Source organism: Salvelinus fontinalis, chromosome 40 (assembly GCF_029448725.1).
Source record: "Salvelinus fontinalis isolate EN_2023a chromosome 40, ASM2944872v1, whole genome shotgun sequence".
NCBI classification, from domain to species: Eukaryota; Metazoa; Chordata; class Actinopteri; order Salmoniformes; family Salmonidae; genus Salvelinus; species Salvelinus fontinalis.
Genome location: NC_074704.1, coordinates 3,582,223 through 3,602,744, shown reverse-complemented (window position 1 = coordinate 3,602,744; position 20,522 = coordinate 3,582,223). Strand labels below are relative to the sequence as shown.

General features: G+C 45.8%; 2 protein-coding genes across 6 annotated transcripts; one reads left to right on the top strand and one right to left on the bottom strand.

Moving 5' to 3' along the window:
* Positions 1–39: 39 nt before the first annotated feature.
* Positions 40–2,486, bottom strand: LOC129839223 (nuclear distribution protein nudE homolog 1-like). Of its 2 annotated transcripts, XM_055906534.1 has the most exons (5): positions 2,318–2,486; positions 1,750–1,884; positions 1,142–1,295; positions 542–690; positions 40–197 (listed from the first exon to the last, which is right to left on the bottom strand). In XM_055906534.1, exons 2-5 carry the CDS (start codon positions 1,833–1,835, stop codon positions 47–49), a joined length of 540 nt encoding a protein of 179 aa, XP_055762509.1. In that variant the 5' UTR covers positions 1,836–1,884; positions 2,318–2,486; the 3' UTR covers positions 40–46. The 2 variants fall into 2 exon arrangements, with proteins under 2 accessions (XP_055762509.1, XP_055762507.1); XM_055906532.1 differs by having other exon boundaries at positions 1,750–2,486.
* A 214-nt stretch (positions 2,487–2,700) lies between these two features.
* LOC129839222 (meiosis regulator and mRNA stability factor 1-like) lies at positions 2,701–20,415 on the top strand. Of its 4 annotated transcripts, none has more exons than XM_055906529.1 (26): positions 2,701–2,796; positions 4,653–4,861; positions 6,714–7,550; positions 7,792–7,936; positions 8,095–8,303; positions 8,423–8,540; positions 8,648–8,823; positions 9,334–9,849; positions 10,568–10,722; positions 11,085–11,261; positions 11,539–11,746; positions 12,540–12,718; positions 12,901–12,981; positions 13,372–13,608; positions 13,717–13,836; positions 14,102–14,283; positions 14,644–14,864; positions 15,274–15,416; positions 15,767–15,900; positions 17,037–17,239; positions 17,583–17,810; positions 18,258–18,497; positions 19,065–19,295; positions 19,619–19,679; positions 19,978–20,085; positions 20,225–20,415. In XM_055906529.1, exons 2-26 carry the CDS (start codon positions 4,700–4,702, stop codon positions 20,398–20,400), a joined length of 5,247 nt encoding a protein of 1,748 aa, XP_055762504.1. In that variant the 5' UTR covers positions 2,701–2,796; positions 4,653–4,699; the 3' UTR covers positions 20,401–20,415. The 4 variants fall into 4 exon arrangements, with proteins under 4 accessions (XP_055762504.1, XP_055762506.1, XP_055762505.1 ...); XM_055906531.1 differs by lacking the exon at positions 2,701–2,796 and adding an exon at positions 2,933–3,040 and having other exon boundaries at positions 7,837–7,936; XM_055906530.1 differs by lacking the exon at positions 2,701–2,796 and adding an exon at positions 2,933–3,040 and having other exon boundaries at positions 19,981–20,085.
* Positions 20,416–20,522: the final 107 nt, after the last annotated feature.

Sequence of the window (20,522 nt, the reverse complement as noted above, 5' to 3'; positions counted from 1 at the left end):
TCACACACACACACACAGAGAGAAACACACTGACCCCATCCCCCCCTTACACACACAAACCTCTGGCCTCATCCTTTAGTCTCTGGACAGACTCCAGAAGGTTTTCCTTTTCGTCCAGCTCACTCTCCAGGAAGGCATTCCTCTCGATCACGTGGTTCATCCTCTGCTCAAAGTCCTCCAGGGACATGATGGTCGCCCTGTGAGACAGGACATTGGTCTGTCAGTTACTATGGTTACGTCTTAAATTACATCCTATCCTCCAGGGTGAGTGGAAGGACAGACATGGTTGAATCTGTATGTAGGCCTATGAAGTTTGTGACAAAACGGGTACACATTGGCAAGACACACACCAATCTCGTTAGGGTGATTGGATAAAGAAGTGTCAGACAGATACTTCAGAGTTACAATACAATGACAACCCAACAGAGACAGGCTTTTTTTTTTACATAGTTATTGAAAGTCCCTCATCAACATAACAACAGTCAGTGTCATTACGCCACAATAATAACAACCAAGTCGAGGTCAAAGTGTCCAGACTGACCTCTTGGCCCTCTCCAGGTCGTCGTTGGACTGCTCCAGCTCTCTGATGTACTTCTGGAGTTGGTCCTTGACCGCTGTGGTCTCTTCCAGGTCTCCCTCCAACAATGAGATCTGCCTAAACGCTTCAGAGTGCTGCGCCTCGTACTTCTCCTGCAAAAACACAGAACACTTCTTTTTGATGCATGTCTGCGGCTCATTTGTGGTCTTAGATGATGTTCTCCCTTCACTTCTTCACAGGCTTGTCCTTGACTGTCCCCCAGGCCCCAGAAATGAAGGCACAATCAAGTATTCAATGACTAACCTTCCCTCTGGACTCAGCAGTATAAATAGTTGCTCAGAAGTCAGCTGCTCCGTGGTAATGAACACACAGGGCCTCTGGTGATGGTGGCTATGATTTAGTGATGCTAGAGTGACTGTGTGTGTAGTACTAGACAACTCAAGACACAGAAGGTGCTTTGAAGTCTACTAAAACATACAGAATATGGAGCCCAACCTTTACGTGATGGGATGCAGAGTATACGAGATAATATGACGTGGTGATGCAAAACTACAGAATATGAGTAGTGTTGGCCTTGACAATACAGGTGTTCTAGGTTCTAACCTGGATGTTCTCCAGTTCCATGCGTAGCCGGTTGTTGTTGGACAGTAGTTCTCCGTTCCGTGTTTCACACTGCTTCAGCTCAGTCTCCAGCTCCGCCTCATAGTCCCTACTCATTTGCTGGAACTCCTGCAACTCCTCCTGTGCCTCCTCAGCCCTGGACACAAACACACGTCAAAAACACATCTAACTTTCATAGCTAAACTATGTAGAAGGAAATCGCCACTGAATTGTGATCTAGGATTAGATTCAATTTTTTCTCTGTTACAGGGTGAAGTTAGGATGGTCATGGCTAGAAGGGATCCAACTTTTGTCAAATTAACATCAGATTTGACTTTTCATAGCAGGTTAGGAGAAATTACTTAAAGTTAGGAAAAGGTTTAGGGTTAGATAAACACATACAAAAAATACACTTTTGACGTTAATTTGACAAAAACTGGATCCATTCTAGCCATGACCGTTTAGGATTGATATATGGTAAACTTCCTAGATATACACTTACGGACAACTTCAGAGATACAGATTCGGATTGTTTCACCTCTATCCATTATCCACACATCTAGGCCTACCAGTTCGGCTGCTAGCTACCAACCATTGGTAGAATTCCTTACCTTTGCTGGTGTTTGTCTGACTGCTCCTTCCAGAAACTCAGCTCTTCTTCCATGGACCCAAATTTGGGCGTCTTGGGCTCCCCCATGTCTAACGTTACAGCTGACTCTATGGTTTCACAAAACCTAGTAAAACATCTAAAGTAAAGAAGGAACATGGCACTAGTCATGTTGAGGCAGGCTCTTGTTTGTCTAGCTAGCTAGCTATGGAGATCAATTAACCATGCAATGGAATGCATGATGCTTGCATGCATGTTGACACTTAACAGTTAGCCCAGTAGGGTTAGCTAGGTAACGTTAGACACTTGATAGCTAACTGTATGTTTTTTTACAGCCCGTTGGAATGTCCAGTTTGATCAGATAACTATTCAGTTACTTTAGCTAGCCTATTCAATAAATACATTAAGATGTTGGCTAACTAGCTAGTTTAGCGACATCACAACCGTTACGTGAATAACATATAAACTGTTGTGCGATACACGATAGTGAAGATCTCCGACTTTGAGAGATTAAAATATACGGCAGAATGCTTACCTGAACGCTGATAACTAAGAAATATAATATTACCTACCTAGCTAACAGTAGATCAATAACATTGATAGCAAAAAGCTATCAGGAAATAAACTGCCCTTCTACCCAAATCCAAACGAATACATCCTCCGCGTTAACAACACGCCATTGGTGGATTGAGAGGATGACGCATTTCATAGGCATTTCAACCAATCAAGTTATATTTCCTGGAAGACTGAGTGTAGACAACCGGGTTCACTTTATTAGTCATTTGGTGCACCGTTACAAGTTCTAAGAAATTAAAAACGAGTTATGTCATAAATAAACCGTGTGGACACAAACAAAGGTTTCGATTTGCTAAACCAATTTCCCACTAGAAAAGTGGGAATATTACACGATTTGAAATTGACGGACGTTCCAGAATAGAGAGAACGTGTGCATTGCCTTCGTTAGCAAATAATGTATTCCATTACAGGTTATTTAGTAGTTATTTTACAATAAAATGGCTACACGTTTGGTCAGCATACTGTTGTAATTATGGTAAGTTTCGTTTTGAGGAATTTGATAACCAGCTAGCAAGGATATAACGATAAGCTCAGTGGCAAAGACACTTTAAACTAGTTGGGTGCTTTGTGTGCAATTGCGACAGTGGTGGAATCGTTTATGGCAAATGTATGTTAAAAAAAACGTCTGGTTGCTAGGTAGACGGATAACGCAAAACAATACTAGGGAGGGATATGATGAGAAGAAAGGAAGTAAAGTAGCTAGCTAGCTCGCCAGTCAGGTAAGAAATAACCAGTCATCTAGATAAATACCCCATTCAAATACGTTGACTGTTAGTTGATATAGCATGATGTTAGTCCTTGTACCAACTACTAAGCAGTATGTAGCAGGTGCTGTCTCAACAAACAATCGTCAGTTAGCATTAGCTGGCTAAGTTACCTAACCAACCTAGGCTAGCTAACTTTAACGGTACTCTTATGGGAGAGAATTCCTGTCATTTGTCGAGGTAATGTTATGAGGAATTGCCACAGTGGTTTTAGAGGAATCTCTGTCGTTTGGGTTGTGCCGCAAAATTGTTTCGTTTTTGTAACTACTTTCAAGCGAATCCATGTAGCTAACTCACTCTGGTTAGCTGCTAACCAAACACTGAGATTGGTTTACGCAAACAGTCCTGTTAGCTAGGTACGCTCCTCGTTTCACCACTAAAATTAACCAGTTAATTATATGAGGGCAGTTGGTCATGAACATAGCAAACGGGAATACGCATTTAGTTTAATGGCACGTGTATAGCTAAAAAGTAAATCCACACTAGCATGTCACAACTGCATAGGCAACTCAACTCCACGATTTAAAACGTTGAGTTTAATCAGCTAAACTCTGCAGTTAACAATTTGCTTGGTGCTCTATGCAGACATTTTCCACACGTGCTCCCAAGCACACAAATAAACATATTTGAGGTATTCAAGCGGCAATCCGCAGTTGAAACGATAACTAAGCAGCATTCCCGCCACTGTTTCGGTAAAAGGTTGAGGGATTGGGCTGTGGGAAATGTAACCACACTTAAATTCACAGACCGACCATCATGATATAAAAGTACAGTTTTAACCATGTTTGAGGATTTGTTTACAAACATGGGGAAAACAAGTTTATATTTTGGATTCTGATGGGTTATGACAGTTAAACTAAGCTCATGGGGCAGTTTAAGTTCTACTCTCCAGGAATCAATGGGTTTATCATTTATTTAAGTCCCAACATTTTGTAGGAATTGCAGATTGCCCTTCCATTGATAAGAATTGCCAGCAAAAATACAGGGTTTATTGTAATTGAATACATCTAGAAGATTTTTAAGATGGAAGGGCAATATGAAGGTGGCATGTAGCCTAGTGTTTAAGAGTGTTGGGACAGTATCGGAAAGGTTGCTGGTTCGAATCCCCGAGCCGACTTGGTGAAAAATCTGAGCATTTAAATGCTAATTGCTCCTATAAGCTGCTCTAGATAAGTGTCTGCTAAATGACAAAAATAATAAATATATGAATCCTAGCTAGCTTTGAAGCTCATCTCCTGAAGAAGCTACCTTTTCCTTTCTGTGCCACCACATGTTTGCATACTACTGCGGCTGCGGGACAGCGAAGAAATAATTTCAACAATTATTACATGGATTAGTTTTTTTAGGGGCACTGTGCTCCCAAGTAATTCCAGGCAGCATAGTTAAATATTTAGGAGCATATGCCCCCAAAATGGTAGCTCTGTAGAGCCCTGTGGGGGTAGGTTTAAATATTCTATGGTGGTCGCTAGCTAGATAACGTTAGCTACCCTATTGCAGCCAGTGGAAACTTATGAAGACCAACTTGGAAACATTTAAAACAAAGGGCTTTCTCTTTTCTCTATCTTAGGGAAGCATGAGAAGGAAGCGAGATGGTGAAAGGCTTTGCTAGGTTGTATGATGGAAGGACTGGGAAAGGAGAGATCCATATGCAGTTCTAGGCCCTTCCCATGGCTCAGTCATCCCGAGAAAGAGGCCTCATCCCGGCTCTGGAAACTCACAGACTGCTTCTCCACCTCCGAGCAGCAAAACACCCCAAGTTACAACACAGACAAACAAGTATGTAACATCTCAGCCCAAGAGAACATTACATTCTGCTTCAATTAAGAATTGACATATTGTAGCCGGAGACCGATGATAGTTTACTTTCTATGATGGGTATGAAATACAAAACCCCCATCAGTCAATAAATTGACTGAATTGTCACTAACGATACATTGAATGTAGGGTTAATTACATTTATGCTTACCATTTTTTTATTTGCCTTAATTCTTGCGGATCAGCATTTCGAAAACCTTCCGGTGAAATTGCAGAGCGCCAAATTCAAATTCAATTACTATAAATATTAAACTTTCATGAAATCACAAGTGCAATACATCAAAATAAAGCTTAACTTGTTGTTAATCTAGCCGCTGTGTCACATTTCAAAAAGGCTTTATGGCGAAAGCAAACCATGCGATTATCTGAGGACAGCGCCCAGCACACACATGCATAACAAATCCTTTTCAACCAGGGAGTTGCGACACAAAAGTCAGAAATAGAGATATAATATATGCCTTACCTTTGAAGATCTTCTTCTGTTGGCACTCCAAAAGGTCCCAGTTACATTACAAATGGTCCTTTTGTTCGATAAAGTCCTTTTTTATATCCATAAAAACTCAGTTTAGCTGGCGCGCTTCAGTCAATAGTCCACTCGGTTTCCCTCCTTCAAAATGCATACAAAATGAATCCCAAACGTTGCCAATAAACTTATCCAAACAAGTCAATCAATGTTTTTTAATCAAACCTTAGGTACCCTAATACGCAAATAAACGATAACATTTAAGATGGAGAATCGTTATTGTCTTTACCGGAGAAAAATACCAAAGAACGCGCTCTCATTCATGCGCTTTGAAACACTACAGCCAAAATCGGAGCACCTAGAAAAACTACAATTTCTGTCTCATAAAAAAACAAAAAAACAAACAGCCTGAAACTCTTTCTAAAGACTGTTGACATCTAGTGGAAGCCCTAGGAACTGCAATAGGGCACGATTTTGCCCTATTATAAAAGTGCCAGCCACTGACATCAGTGGTAGGATGAATTATTTATTTTCTGGGATGGTTTGTCCTCGGAGTTTCGCCTGCCATTTCAGTTCTGTTTTACTCACAGACATCATTTTAACAGTTTTAGAAGCTTTAGAGTGTTTTCTATCCAAATCTACCTATATGCATATCCTAGCTTCTGGGCCTGAGTAGCAGTCAGTTTACTTTGGGCACGCTTTTCATCCTGACATCAAAATACCAATTAATTTGAAGCTTTGAGAGGAAGCAGTGTGTGAATTGTGGAAAGTGAAGTCTGTGTATAAAAGAGGATTTGGGGATCCTGAGTGGCGCAGTGGTCTTAAGGCACTGCTTCGCAGTGCTAGAGGCGTCATTACAGACCCGGGTTCGATGCTAGCAGACGCTAGCTAACAAAATCAGCTTGTGTAATTGGAGGATCATTTGGTACAACCACTAGCAATAATTTAATGAGTACCTGCAAAAAACTGGACCAGAGCTATTGTACTTGTGCATAATCAATGAATATGGTACAGTAGGGGAAAATAAGACTCTGCTCTCAAAATAATGTTCTGTATAGCAGGTAGAACGCCACATTGACACAGCGCTAAAGGTAAAGCAACGCCACGTGTGTAGTAGAGCTGAGGTGTAAGTTGTACAAAGATGGGTTGGGGTAAACTAGAATACATTTCCCCATCAAATCAAAGTTTATTGGTCACGTGAGCACTGTTCAGTGAAATGCTTACTAACTCTCCTCAACAATGCAGTACAATATCAATCAGGAATCAAATGCCAAGTAAAAAAATAAGTAGTAAGCATGAAATGATAATGCTGAGAAATAACCTTTTTGTTTGTTAAACTTCTTTTCCCAGAACGATTACATGGACAACAGAAAGCCAGTATTGGAGCTGAAAGATCTGCCTCCTCCTCCGCATCATACCGCTGCCTCCCAGCCCTTCCCCCTCACTCCCCTCCCTCTGCCCCCTCCCTGTCTGCCTCTTCTTCCGCAAGACTCCCTCCAACAACTACCACAACAGGGGGGTAGTCCCAAAGTAAGCGTGTGCACTCACTGTGAGCACTGCAGCACAGACCCATTAGGTCGGGGTGGTTATGGGGTTGTTAGTGGTGGAGGTGGCGCTAGTATTAGTAGTGGTGTCGGTGTCAGCAGTGGTGTCCCACTCTACCTCCCTCCAAGTTCTCAGGAAGCCTCTTTCAGCAGGCTAGGAGCCAGTCAAATAACGCCAACCACCCTCAACTCACACCCGCACTTCCCCAGCCTTGGTGGTGGTGGAGGGGATGCTAGAGCCACACTACTCCCCTCTGGGAGCTACAAGCTCCACATCCCCTCTGTAGACACCACGTCCCAGCCCCTATCCTTTCAGTCTCACTCCCACCTACCATGCTCCTGCTGTACAGGAGGCCTTCTCAGACCTCTCCACTCTTACCCCTCCATCCCTTTACCCTACAACGAGTCTAAATTCATTACCACCTCCGCCCCCCTCTCTACCCCCCACCATAGGACTGGGTATTACCCCTGTGGTGGTGATTACAACCCTGCCACTCTGGGGGTCCAGAGATCATTGGCAGCACACAGTGACCCCCACATACCCACCTCGGGACATATCTGTTCTTCTAATGCTATGCACTTCAATCTTGAACGCACAGTTTGTCGCACGGGGTCGCACTTCTGCCGGGATTGTTTGACGAAGGTTGGTGGAATTCTCTTTGTTCACTGTGGTGGTGGCACTCTATCGTATTGGGTGTCACTTGTATACAGGAACGGGCAGTACTTCGTTCAGTTACATGCATACAAGTTACAATTTGTGTAATTTGCCCATCGTTTAGAAATGACTCTTTGCCCGTCCCTGACTGTACAAGATTACAACATTTGAAGATATGAGTTGTTTTGTCTGACTACAGAATGATAACTTGTTCTTTCCACGTGTTCAGCCTGCAGACGAGTTGTGGCCTAACATTCCTCTTCCCCCGGCCCAGTCGGCCTCAGTGCCCATCCCCGTGTGTAACGGCTGTGGGACCTCCTCCGACGGCCTGCTACTGCTGGGGTCCAGCCTGGGCAAATCTGCAACAAAGTATGGTATGTATCACTGTAATGATGTGAGTCATGTTCAGAAGTGCACACTGTACCAACATTTTTCTCAAAAACAATTCTCACTAGAGACATGCAGGACAGTAGTACCTCCCAGTTTCGCTCAATTTCTGAACACATTTGGTGTCGTCTCGTCGCCCCCCCAGGTTCTCCAGAAGGTCCTGAGAACATTCCTCCGGTGGGTGTTTTCTGGGACATAGAGAACTGCTGCGTTCCCAGCGGTCGCTCTGCTGCAGCTGTGGTCCAGCGCCTCCGCAGCCACTTCTTCCAGGGCCACAGAGAGGCGGAGTTCATCTGCGTCTGTGACATCAGCAAGGAGAACAAGGCCGTCATCCAGGAGCTCAACAACTGCCAGGTAACCTGTGTGTGATCTGATTCCCTCAGCTGGGAAAGTGTTCCGTTGTATTCTTCAGTCTCTGACTCTACCTAAATGAGCAATGTCTGATAGTCTTCTGGTTACATTTTTTCCCGCAGGTGACGGTAGCGCACATTAACGCTACCGCCAAGAACGCTGCGGACGACAAGCTTCGTCAGAGCCTGCGGCGCTTTGCAGAAACACACACTGCCCCTGCTACTGTGGTGCTAGTCTCCTGTGCGTGTGCTCATTTTACATTATGATTGTTAAAACTGTTTTTCTTTCATTTCGTTCGTCCACTCCATACCTATGTAGTTAACCCCGGTTCCGAATCCGTTTCGCAGCCGACGTGAATTTTGCCAGCGAGCTGAGCGACCTCCGGCATCGCCATGGTTTCCAGGTGATCCTGGTCCATAAGAGCGGGCAGACGTCGGACGCCCTGCTGCAGCACGCCCACCGCCACGTGGCCTTTGAAGAGATGGTAGCTGACCTGCCGCCCAGACAGGCTGTAAAATCACAGGTAGGCTTCAGAGATGCTTGACTGATATATGTAATCCATATTGCAGAATGTCAGAAGTTAACTTTTTAATAAATGTACAGTACTCTGACTGGTTGCTCAGAGACAATATCTGCCCTTTAGGCATTACTTCTGGGCGATCTCAAGTCTGCCCTTTACTCTTCCAATGGTTCTAGACCGCTTTACATTTGACTTTTGAGTCATTTAGTAGATGCTCTTATCCAGAGAGACTTACATTTTCATATTTGTCCGTACTGGTCACTCTGTGGGAATCGAACCCACAACCCTGGCCTTGCAAGTGTCATGCTCTACCAACTGAGCCACACGGGTCCTGTGTTTTCCCTCTCGTTCTACAGTGTGATCTTCAGTAGTGTAATGCTTATAAACACAATCACAAGACTCCGACCCTGCAAACCTCTTGTCATTTCAAAACACATTTCCAAAGAATGTTCAAAAACGTAAACCCAGAGCGGTCCCCTCTTCTCTCTTTCCCTCCTCTCCTCCCCCCACCAGCTCGGTTTCAACCTGCTCTATGTGTACAACCTGCCGTCGGGCTGCGACGGCAAGAGCGTGGGCAACCGCCTGCGCCGCCTCTCGGACAACTGCGGGGGCAAGGTGCTGGGCGTCTCCATGGCCACCGGCACCGCCGTCCTCCGCTTCGGCTCGCAGGAAGCGGCGGAGCGCGCCCGCAAGCGCATGGAGAACGAGGACGTGTTCGGCCGGCCCATCACCCTCTCCTTCTCAGCTCCGTCCACTGAGGAGGGGAACGACCCGATCCCACCACCCTCCTCATCTGAGACTCCACCTCCGCTTCCAGTTCAACCTCTTCCCTCCTCCTCTTTTTCCTTCCTTCCCCTGGAGAAGCTGCGCTCCCCTAGGAGGAAAAGGCGTGCGAGGCGTGAGTGTCAGAGAGAGAGGGAATCCTCGCTCCCCCTCTCCGTTCCGGTGCCTGAGAGGCCCTACAGCCCCAGGAGGGGGAGCGGGGGGACACCTTACCCCGTTCCCCCCCAAACCAGAACCCTTCCTCAGGTCAGCAGCATCCTGTCGCCCCCCCATCTCGCGTGCCGCCTGTCCTCCCCTAACCCTGTCCATGTCCTCCACTCTGCCTGCGCTAACCTGTGGCTTTTTAACTATAGCCATGCTTCATCCCATGCTTCGTGTAGTTTAATGCATGGTCTGTTTCTGTGCTTCGTTCAACATTTCATGTAATGTTTTAATCAATGTGTGGCATTTTAACACTTTGTCCCATGCTTCATATAATGTCTGGCTGATCCTTTTTTATTTTTTTTTATTGCGTCAATAAATGCCTCGATCAATGTTTCATCTAATGATTGCATATTTCTCTCTCCCATATCTTTGCTCTATCCCATGCCTCGTCTCGTCAGAATCCTGCTTCTGTTTGTAATGGCTTCCTGTCCTGCCGGCCGTAACAGTCTGTTTTTTATGGTCTCTTTCTTCTACGCTTTTGATCTGTTACTTTGGTCTCTGCTCTTTTTATTCTGCTGCTCCGTTGCTTTGTCTCCACCCGACAATAGAGCTGAGGGGAAGACTGGAGAACGGTGATGATAATGTCACATTTATGACAATACACATTTTAATAAACAGCTTTGGTAAAAATCACCAGCATTCTTAAGGACCTCTTCCTCTCAGCTCTATCATTTATCTATTAGCCTCTTCCACTTCACATCTATTCTAATACATTCACCACTACATATCTAGTAACACGTTGGTTGTCCCCCTGGTGCAGGAGCTAGGTGGACTGGAGACCAAGCCCAAGATTGTGGGCTTCCCCCTGGAGGAAGGCCAGCGCAACTCCTCCCCCCACAGTAACGGAGAGGGGCTGTCCCAGCAGCACCCAATCAAGGCCGGCCTCATAGGAGAGTCTATGTTCAGCTGCAGGAGGTACGCTATGGACGCCAGGGGCCCTTTCAGACTAAAATGAAGGAACAAATGTACTAATTGTTAGATGGTTCCATCACAGTTGGTTCCCACAGGCTTGTATGTGTTTTTTCTCCTTCAATATTGTAAAATGGCCTGCAAAAAGTACCCTGTTATAGAGGGGTCCATCGACCCAAGGATGTGTAGAACACATAGGCAGATGTAGGAATTAATAAGCTGCTGTTTCTAAATGAGGTGGTTTGTGCTCAAACTACTGGCGCTGAGGTGGTGCCTAAAACTCGCATGCAATTGTTGTTTTCATAGAGCTGAGTATGCCATAATCTTTAAACTTCTAGTTAATGTCCTCTCTCCTCTTCCCCCATCAGGAGGGGCCTCTCCAGCCCCCGCAGTGCATCTGACTCTGAGCGTCATGTGGACCGGAGCTCTGGAGAGTTCCAGGTCAGCACCCCCTCTGCCTTCAGCAAGCTGACCCTGCACAAGACCTTTAGCGCCTCGGTCCTCCCCCAGCCACAGGGCCTCTCCCAAGGCTCCTGGTCCTCACGGTGAGACCATCAGACACTACAGAATTACCCGTCTTTAGGCGAGGAGAGACTTCAGTCCATGCCTTGGTTTTAACTTGAGCCTTTTTTATCCCCGAAAAAAAATGCAAGGGAATATCCCCCAAATTAGTTTTAAAATTTCCCGCACGAATCGTCTTAAAGTAACCTCATTGAGCTACACAAATATCTGACACTTTGATGGTTTTGTCATGCCATTTCAATCTATACCTTCCTATGGTGCTGCCAACACACTCAACTCCTCTCTTTCTCTCTGCTCCAGGAGTGGATCCCCCTGCATGTCGAGCCGCTCCTCCCCCCTAATAGGCCCTCCTCCCCGGGGCAGCAGCAGCCCCTGTCTGCCCGTGGGCCCCCAGGCCTCGGAGCCATTCTCGGACGGGGCAGATTTACAGGTGGCCAACCTGGACTACAGGATGTCCCGTAAGGAGCTGCAGCAGAGCCTGCACGACGCCTTCTCCAGACACGGACGGGTGAGTCCTGTACAGACACTTCTGATGCAATTCATTATAGATGTATAGAGCTTTAAATTAATCGGTCTCCAATTTGAGGCTAAATGGCAAGATGGTGAGGTCAGGGTTTAGTGTCATTGTATTGACTCAACCTATTCGGTCATTTTCTGACGCGGCTGTGTGTGCTTGTGCCAAAAGTGCTGTGTCGTATTTACGTGGTAGACTGCACTCTATGCCAGCGTTTCCCAAACTCTGTCCTTGGGAACCCAAGAGGTGCATGTTTTGGAATTTTGCCCCAACACTACACAGCTGATTCAAATGATCAACGCTTGATGATTAGTTGACTATTTGAATCAGCTGTGTAGTGTTGGGGCAAAAACCAAAACTTTGGGTCCAGAGGACCAAGTTTGGGAAACCCTGCTCTTTGCATTTATTACATAAAAAAAAAACATATTTTGGTCTTGAGCTGAAAATGTTTAAGAACCCCTGCCCTGTTGCAATGTCATTGAGGAAGGCGAAGGGATTTCACTGTCACAATTGTTAAGTTCATGTTTTATGTATCCCTATATTTCTGTTATTACGGTGCTATCACTCGGTCAAGAGTGCGCCTACGCATGAAAGGAGGTCGTTGTTGGACCTGGCCTTGCGTGTAATGGCTACCTTGTAGTGTGTTCATATAGTATAGTAAACTTTGTTAAACTGGAACCTTGTCGTTGTGTCATTTCGAGTTAACAACAATGAGGTCAAATTGCTTGTGTGTCATTCGCGGACACCGTAGACGACATGAGAAGCTAGCGTGCGTGTCTACCTCCAGGTTAAAGGCGTGGAACTGAGTCCCCACACAGACTACCAGCTGAAGGCCACCGTCCAGATGGTCTCTCTACAGCAGGCCATCAGTGCTGTGAGCAGCCTGCACCGCTACAAGATAGGAAGCAAACGCATCCACGTCTCCCTCATCACCGGGGCCGGCAACAAGTCTCTAGCCATGCTCCGGTATGTACAGTACAGCTAACATTGAGGTAGTACTCTCTCCCATACGTGTCACATCATTTGGCAGTTTCATGTCTTCGTTCGGGCGAACTCGTCACCATCCTTTTTTGAATGTTGCCAAAACATGATTTGTACCTGGTTTAAGATAGATTCGGATGGTATGAAAGGGTTTCCTCTTTCTACAGCTCTGAAATCTTCCAGATTCTCCAGGACGCGCCAGCCAGCTGTCTTCCCCTTTTCAAGTTCACTGAAATCTACGAGAAAAAGTGAGTCGTGTTGCTTCTCTCCTCCTCATCACTCAACATCCCTCCACCTCTGTAGGAGTTAGTCCTATGCAATGTTAAGTACTGTGGTTGTGTTTACACTACACTTTTTCCCAAAAGCATGTTAATGCTAAGTTCAACATTAGAACTATGGGATCCTATGGTTCTAATGAACTTATCCTTAAGATGCTTTTGGGGGGAAACGGGCCCTGATCTTTTTTTTTCACTAATTGTTCTTTTGGCCAATAAGATCTGATGTGAGAAGATCTGATTTGATTGGTTAAAAGACCAATCGGTGGGAAAAAAACATCAGAATTGGGCTGCCTGTGTAAACGGAGGCTAAGTAAAGGCTATGTCAATGTAGTTTATTAATTCCTTTCCACCTCTCCCCAGATTTGGTCATAAGCTGGTGGTGAGCGACCTATACAGACTACAAGAGGTGGTGGCGGTGAGGGAGCAGGGTGGAGGCAGGCTGGTGTGTCTCCTCCCCAGTAGCCAGGCCAGGCAGAGCCCTCTGGGGTCGTCTCAGTCCCAGGAGGGGTCCTCGGCTAATGGTAGTCCTGTGGTGTTTGAACAGTTGGAGTACCACGAGCCTGTCTGCAGTTACCACTACACACAGCAGAACTTCAGGTAGGGATAGACTGAAAGACCCATATGCACTCACATTTATGTCATCTTACAATACTTTTTTTGAAAAAGTATTTCATAAGAGCTCGATCTCTGTGTCCCCCCCTTTAGTGAGGCAGACTTTGACCCAGACTCGTATAAGATTCCTTTTGTGGTGGTGTCTCTGAAGACCCTGGCTTCCCAGGTCCACTGTCTGCTACAGTCCCATGAGGGAACCCTGCCCCTGCTCAGGTAACCAACGCTGTCTCTGCCTGGATAGATTAACGGACAGTGGATGCTTAATGAAGTTGAATTCAATAAATGGAGTCAGGGGGATCTGCCTTGAAATCAAAGTGAACGTTTATGGGAAAGACCATTTTTAATGAATCAAATCAATATTTCTAGAACCCATTTCATACAAATGGAGTACAATGGCCATTTGGAATTTCGTGTAACACTGTAAATGTTACTAGATTTTGTGTTTCATGAATATTCATTTTGCTTTCCTGTGACTCAGTTTCTCCGAGTGCTATGCATCAGAGTTGGGCCCCCTGGCGGTGTCTGAGGAGGGGGAGGAGGAGGGGAGTGTCCCCTTGGAGCACCTCATCACCTGTATACCAGGCATTAACATCGTCACTGCTCAGAACGGCTTCAAGGTCATCAAGTGGATCCACAACAAGCCGCCCGCATCCAACACAGGTACTGACCTGACTCTCAGCCCTAACCCTCGGGGAGAATGACATTGAAAACCTTTTATTTAGACTCGCAGAGGAATCCCCTGGGGTTCATAAAAGCAATACAAACCTACAGAATTTAAACCCTATATTAATTAAAAATGGAGACCCATATCGCATAAGACCATTCTCAAAGATACTTGAAGATACTCGGGAGGCAATAAGAATTGTGTTAGACATATGTTGAGCTAAAAACTGTTTTCCTGACATCTTTAGTAGGTGGATACTGTGCTGCTGACGCAGATACCAGCACTCCAAGACAGAGCTGCACCCATACTACTATCATAGTAGAAGTCATTAAAACCTCTTGCTGTGTGTGTCATAGACCAGTGGACGCAGCGGTGCAAGTCCCCGGTGGGGAACCCCCAGTTGATCCAGTTCAGTAGAGAGCTCATTGACCTGATGAAGGGTCAGCCCTGCAACCTGATGCCCATCGGCAAGTTCATACCTGCCTACCACCACCACTATGCCAAGCAGTGTAGGGTCTCTGACTACGGATACTCTAAGCTGCTGGAGCTACTGGAGGCTGTGCCTCACGTACTGCAGGTATGATGCATACACACACACACACACACACACACACACACACACACACACACGCGCGCACAGTTTAATAAATCGCTCCATTACACAGATAATCAAAGATGGCAGTTACTCAAGCTCAATTAATTGACACATGATGGATCACTTTTAATCTTGCTAGTTTAGTGACTTCCTAGCTCAAACACACAATGAAGAGACTGGCAGACCATCTGCTATCCCTTCTGACAAAGCCTTGCCCACTTTGTTTCTCATTACACACTTCAACAGCCTTGAGGTTAGATCCCTGACAGAAACAATTAGTACAACATCTAATAGATTATTGCAGCAGGAAGTGCTAGTATACACTCTCAGTGGTGGCGACCCTGAAGTAAACAAAGCATGAATGAATCTGTTTTTCCTCTCTCAACTCCAGATCCTTGGCATGGGGACCAAGCGTCTGCTGACCCTGACCCACCGTGCCCAGGTGAAGAGATTCACCCAGGACCTCCTCAAACTGCTCAAGTTCCAGGCCAGCAAACAGGTGGCCGTCACGGACTTCATGCAGGCCTACCATTGGTCAGTACTACCACAGGAACCACTCTCAGCAAATCATACCGTTTAGCCAAAGAGTCTAAAATTCATCCAGACCAACCACTGGTCAATTCTATAGGGGGACCGCCCATTCCCACTCTCTCAGCCAATCATGTTGTCTATCCCAAGAGCTAAGCACATTCCTGTCAGCTATTGTTAATTAACAGTAAAGTATTTGTTTTATGACTTAGTTTGGATTCTGTTTCTATTGGCTTATTTGGAGGTGTATTTACTTGTGATGGTGTTTTATATGAATTCATTTGGAAGTGTATTTTCTGTGTCAAATGGCACCCTGTCTGTGTGTACGTTCATACAATGTGTTTCGATTGCTACAGGTGCTTCTCCAGAGACTGGCGGGTGCTGGACTATGGGATGTGTGATCTGATGGACCTGCTAGCTGAGATCCCTGACACTACCATCACCATCACACACGAGGACGTGGACACTGTCATCTCTGTACCCAAGAGAGGTGAGATGAGGTCCCACTGTATGGGTCTTAGGGTTGCAACATTCCGGTAACCTCCCCAAAATTCTCAGGTTGAAGGACTCTGTATTTTTCGTGGTTATTGTTCCGGTGTACTTCCACCTGGGATTTATGGGAATTTGGGGAAAGTAACAAGAATTTTGCAACCCTAATGGGTCTGATATCAGGGTCATGGATAAACTACCAGAGGGTAGTTCTGTCTTTCTAGTACATTTGATCCCTTGGGGGAACATACCCAGCTTTTGGAAGGACATGTGAAATATTGGTAACGTTTGTTTAGAAAATATGTTGAACTTGGGACCAGGCGGTTGGGTTGTTGTCTTGTTTGTGTCTGTAGTTGTACATTTGATCCCTGGGGGGAAATTGTGAAATATTAGTCACTTTTTTGTTTTGGATTTTCTTCTGGGTTTTTTTCCGTCTTATTCAACCCAGAAATTCCCTTGGAGATGGATAAGAATATCTTTGCCATAAGAATATCTTTGCCATGGGAGGGCATGGAATAAATTAATGCTTTTCTCACACACACATATGCCTGACTATCTCCTGACTGGGACCTGGCTGGTGTAGCAGTAATGCCGCAGCCTTCGGTACAAGTCTACGGTGTCGGGATACAGTAGGTTTAAACCCGGCCTACTGCTTTTTGACACAACCTCTATCTTTCCACACCGTCATCCTCTCTCTGTTCAATAAAGTCAGAAAATACCTGTTATACTGGGGCGGCAGGGTAGCCTAGTGGTTAGAGCGTTGGACTAGTAACCGAAAGGTTGCAAGTTCAAATCCCCGAGCTGACAAGGTACAATTCTGTCGTTCTGCCCCTGAACAGGCAGTTAACCCACTGTTCCTAGGCCGTCATTGAAAATAAGAATTTGTTCTTAACTGACTTGCCTAGTTAAATAAAGGTAAAATAAAATAAAATAAATACTTGGTATGGGGTTGATGTGGTTGGGGATCAGGTTGTTTTTCCCTCTACCTCCCTCTACCTGTACATTTATAAATGCATGGTTTATTACAACAGGGAGACGCCATCCAGCAGAGAAATGTCTAACTGGCTTCTAAAAAATATATATTATAAATAAAAAAACTGAGTTAACTCTTGCCCTCCTTTGTCTCGTCCCCCTCAGATCGTACATCAGATGAGATGGAGCGGACCAAGCAGTTTGGTAAGGAGGTGGTGGACCTGCTGCGTCACCAGCCCCACTGTCGCATGGCCTTCTCCAAGTTCATCCCTACCTACCACCACCACTTCGGACGCCAGTGCAAACTCGCCTACTACGGCTTCACCAAGCTCATGGAGCTCTTCGAGGCGATCCCCGACGTACTCGTGGTGGGTGGAGGCCAGAGTCATTCTCTGTTCCAGGAGGAATGTGTGTTTTTTTTTATTTGTAGAATTCAGAGTGCTGCAGGAAAAGCCATTGATAATGTCAGATTATCCTCAATTTATCCAGAGCACCACCTTAATTTGGAATGATTAGGAAATTAATTGCAACGTCTGACAGTAATAACTGTCATACCCAGCAGCTATATTTTTTCACCTGCCATAAAAATTGTGTGTAATAAATAGTGGTGTGCATCTCATTTCTGTCCCAATGGATAATTTATTATCAGTACAAATAACATTATTCCTAGAGTAGAGTGGCCATTTTGTTCTGGAACCTCTCTCTCCCCAGGTGTTGGAGTGTGGAGAGGAGAAGGTGCTGACCCTAACAGAGGTAGAGCGTGTGAAGGCCCTGGCTGCCCAGCTGGTCAAGATGCTCCGCTCCCAGAGAGACTCCAGCCTGCCTGCTGCCCAGCTACTGTCTGAGTACAGCAAGACCTTCGGCTACGGCCTGAGGCTCCAGGACTACGACGTCTCCTCCCTGCCCGCCCTGCTCGTCAACCTCTGCCACGTCGTCAAGGTATGGTTGGGAGTTTCTAGTCAGTTCCGTCAAATACATCTGTAGTAGGCTGTTGTACTTAATAGACTTAGACTGATTGAAATGCTTGTGATACTGCATGTTTTGATGGTTGTAGACTCCTCCAACACTGAACAAGAGCATCCTGAGCTATACAAGACCTCGTGTAAACAAACAAACATTATTTTTGGCCCCTTAGGATGAGTCACAAGTATTTCTTGATATGAATTGATGTCACTGAAGTGGCTTTGAAGAGGTTTGAGCATGCAGGCCCCTTATTGGTGCGTTGAAATGTCATCTTTATATTGGAAATGAGCTATCCATTCCAGATTCAGCCATGTTTTCTGAATACCAAGGTTCATCTCTCACCTCCAATTGTGAAGGCACTTTGATACCTGCTGCAGTATAAATGGATTTTTATAAATACATCTGATTTGATCTTCTCCTCAGGTGGTGGACGGCGCTAACGGCCGTGAGGTCCAGCTGATCAACAGGAAGTCTCTGCGCTCGTTAACGTGCCAGCTGCTGTCCCTGCTGATGGGCCTGGGGCAGCACGAGGGAGACGGCTCCGTCAGCGTGGAGGGCTTGAGTCTGCTGTATCATTCTGTACATGGGGTACAGCTCAACCCCTGTGAATACGGCTTCCTCTCGCTCAGCGAGCTGCTGAAGAGCCTGCCTTACCTGGTGGAGGTCGGTGGACTGGACCATAGAGATATCATACTATACTAATGTTTAATTCCAGTTCTATAGATGGGAACCTTTTTGCTCTACTGCCCATTTGTCTGATTTGAAGAATGCAGGATCATGGATTCCTGTGGAAAGCATTTTTTTAATGGCTTTTTCACAGGGTCTTAAAGTTGGGTAGCATTGTGTTAGTCGGGTTTTGTAATTGTCTGAGACGTATTGCACAATCCTTTTGAATGAAATACTGTGGTTTATATGTTAGAATATTTGGAATGATGACCACTAGGTCTTTGTGTGGGTCTAGTCTAGACCAGGGGTCGGCAAACTACGACCCGCGGGTTAAAAAACAACAACTCTTAAACCTCAAACTAGACAAAATATGTTGAAATGACAATGGACCTATACATTTTCAAATAACTTCCCATTCTGGCCCACCCCCCAAAAAATGTGTGTGGCCCTCTGTTTAATTTCGAAATCCAAATGTGGCCCTCGAGCCACAAAGTTTGCCCTCCCCTGGTGTTTCTCATAACTTCCCTTCTCCCCGCCCCCCCCCCCCCCCCCTTCCCCTCCTAGCTGTTCTACGGTGAGGGTGAGGAGGAAGGCGAGCGTGGCGAGGAGAGAGTTAGACTAACCCGTCTGTACCAGTTTGCCCGTAGAGTGCGTGCCCTGCTCCACACCTACCACTACCACCAGATCTTCCTAACGGAGTTCCCCGGGGCCTACGCCAAGTTCACCGGACGCGGCCTCCAACCTCGCTCCTACGGCTACGGCAGCGTAGACGACCTGCTCAACGCCATACCACAGGTACAGAATTAGGCCCAAAAAATGTAAGAGCTTTTCTCAAATTCAGAGCTGATAGACAAGAAACGTCTAGTTAAACAACATGTTGGAAATACACAGATGTGTTATGGTAAGATGGGAATTGATAACGCTTGTATCTAAAGAGTTCTTCGGCATATGGACCTGCACTGGGATATCACTGTCGAAGCAGCAGATGTAGTCAATGTGGTTAGTTGCCTTCTCTGTCCCTGCACTGTGTACGGCTTCAGCCCCACAGCAGACTCTGTGGTGCCGGATGGATGGGGTTTGTGGTAATTAAATGGGATGTTGTTTCTGCCTGTGTGCAGGTAGTGTGGATCAAAGGACATGGCCACAAGAGGATTATCGTTTTGAAGAACGATATGAAAGGTAAAGACAAATCAGCCTGGCCGTCTGGCAGCAGGAACCGTGGAAACAAATGGCTTTAGCCTTACCTGCATTTAGTATTAATATACGGGAAGGGATTGTTATCAGTTCATCTCATGGGCATCAAGTTGTATGATCCTTCAACATGAGACAAGTTGAACATTACATGTAATGGGAACAGAATTTGTGGTGTTTTGCTTGTATGATGGGAACAAAAATGGTAGTGTTTTTGAAGGTACCGGGTTTACTCTGTAATGGAAAGAGTGTAATAATTGTCTGTGGGTTGGTTGGATCTCCTCAGCAGCACGAGCCACTGGAGCCAGCCCTGCAGCCTCAGAGGAGCCTGAGGACGGGGCCAGCCAGAGAGACAGCCCCTGTAGCAACACAGAGTCTGGAACTCACAGCCCAGGTAACTAACCACACCACTGGAGTCATAGGCACTATTACCAATGTTTTGATGTTCTTCTTTTTGCCTTGTAGGTGTTTTTAGGCTTTTTAATAGTTGTTTATACATTGAAGCTGAAATTAAGTCTCTTTTTCTCCCTCAGGTGTTGGTGGGGTGGAGACAGAGCTGCTGTGTCTGACTTCTCCAGTAGACCTGCTGTGTGGCCCAGTACCCTTCTGCCTGCCCTCTCCCCAGCTGCACCCTGACCCCGTTCTCCAACAGGCTGACCTCATCCGTTTCGAGCAGACGCCATCACCAGCAGGTGAGCGGATCACGTGATCAACTGCGGTTCAAACCCAGGTCTTCTGTGTGCCATGAGACTGTTAGCCCTCCTAGGCATTAGCTTCAAGCTTACTCATGCTCCGCTATACACACAGCTGACATCTTCCCTTGGACTGACC

Coding starts and splice junctions, on each gene's coding strand:
- LOC129839223 (XM_055906532.1), bottom strand. CDS start 1,916: ATGACTAGTGCCATGTTCCTTCTTTACTTTAGATGTTTTACTAGGTTT. Junction 1,296..1,749: donor TCAGACAAACACCAGCAAAG/GTAAGGAATTCT, acceptor GTTTGTGTCCAG/GGCTGAGGAGGCACAGGAGG. Junction 691..1,141: donor TGGAACTGGAGAACATCCAG/GTTAGAACCTAG, acceptor GTGTTTTTGCAG/GAGAAGTACGAGGCGCAGCA.
- LOC129839222 (XM_055906529.1), top strand. CDS start 4,700: ATGATGGAAGGACTGGGAAAGGAGAGATCCATATGCAGTTCTAGGCCC. Junction 13,609..13,716: donor TACACACAGCAGAACTTCAG/GTAGGGATAGAC, acceptor CCCCCCCTTTAG/TGAGGCAGACTTTGACCCAG. Junction 17,240..17,582: donor CGATCCCCGACGTACTCGTG/GTGGGTGGAGGC, acceptor CTCTCTCCCCAG/GTGTTGGAGTGTGGAGAGGA.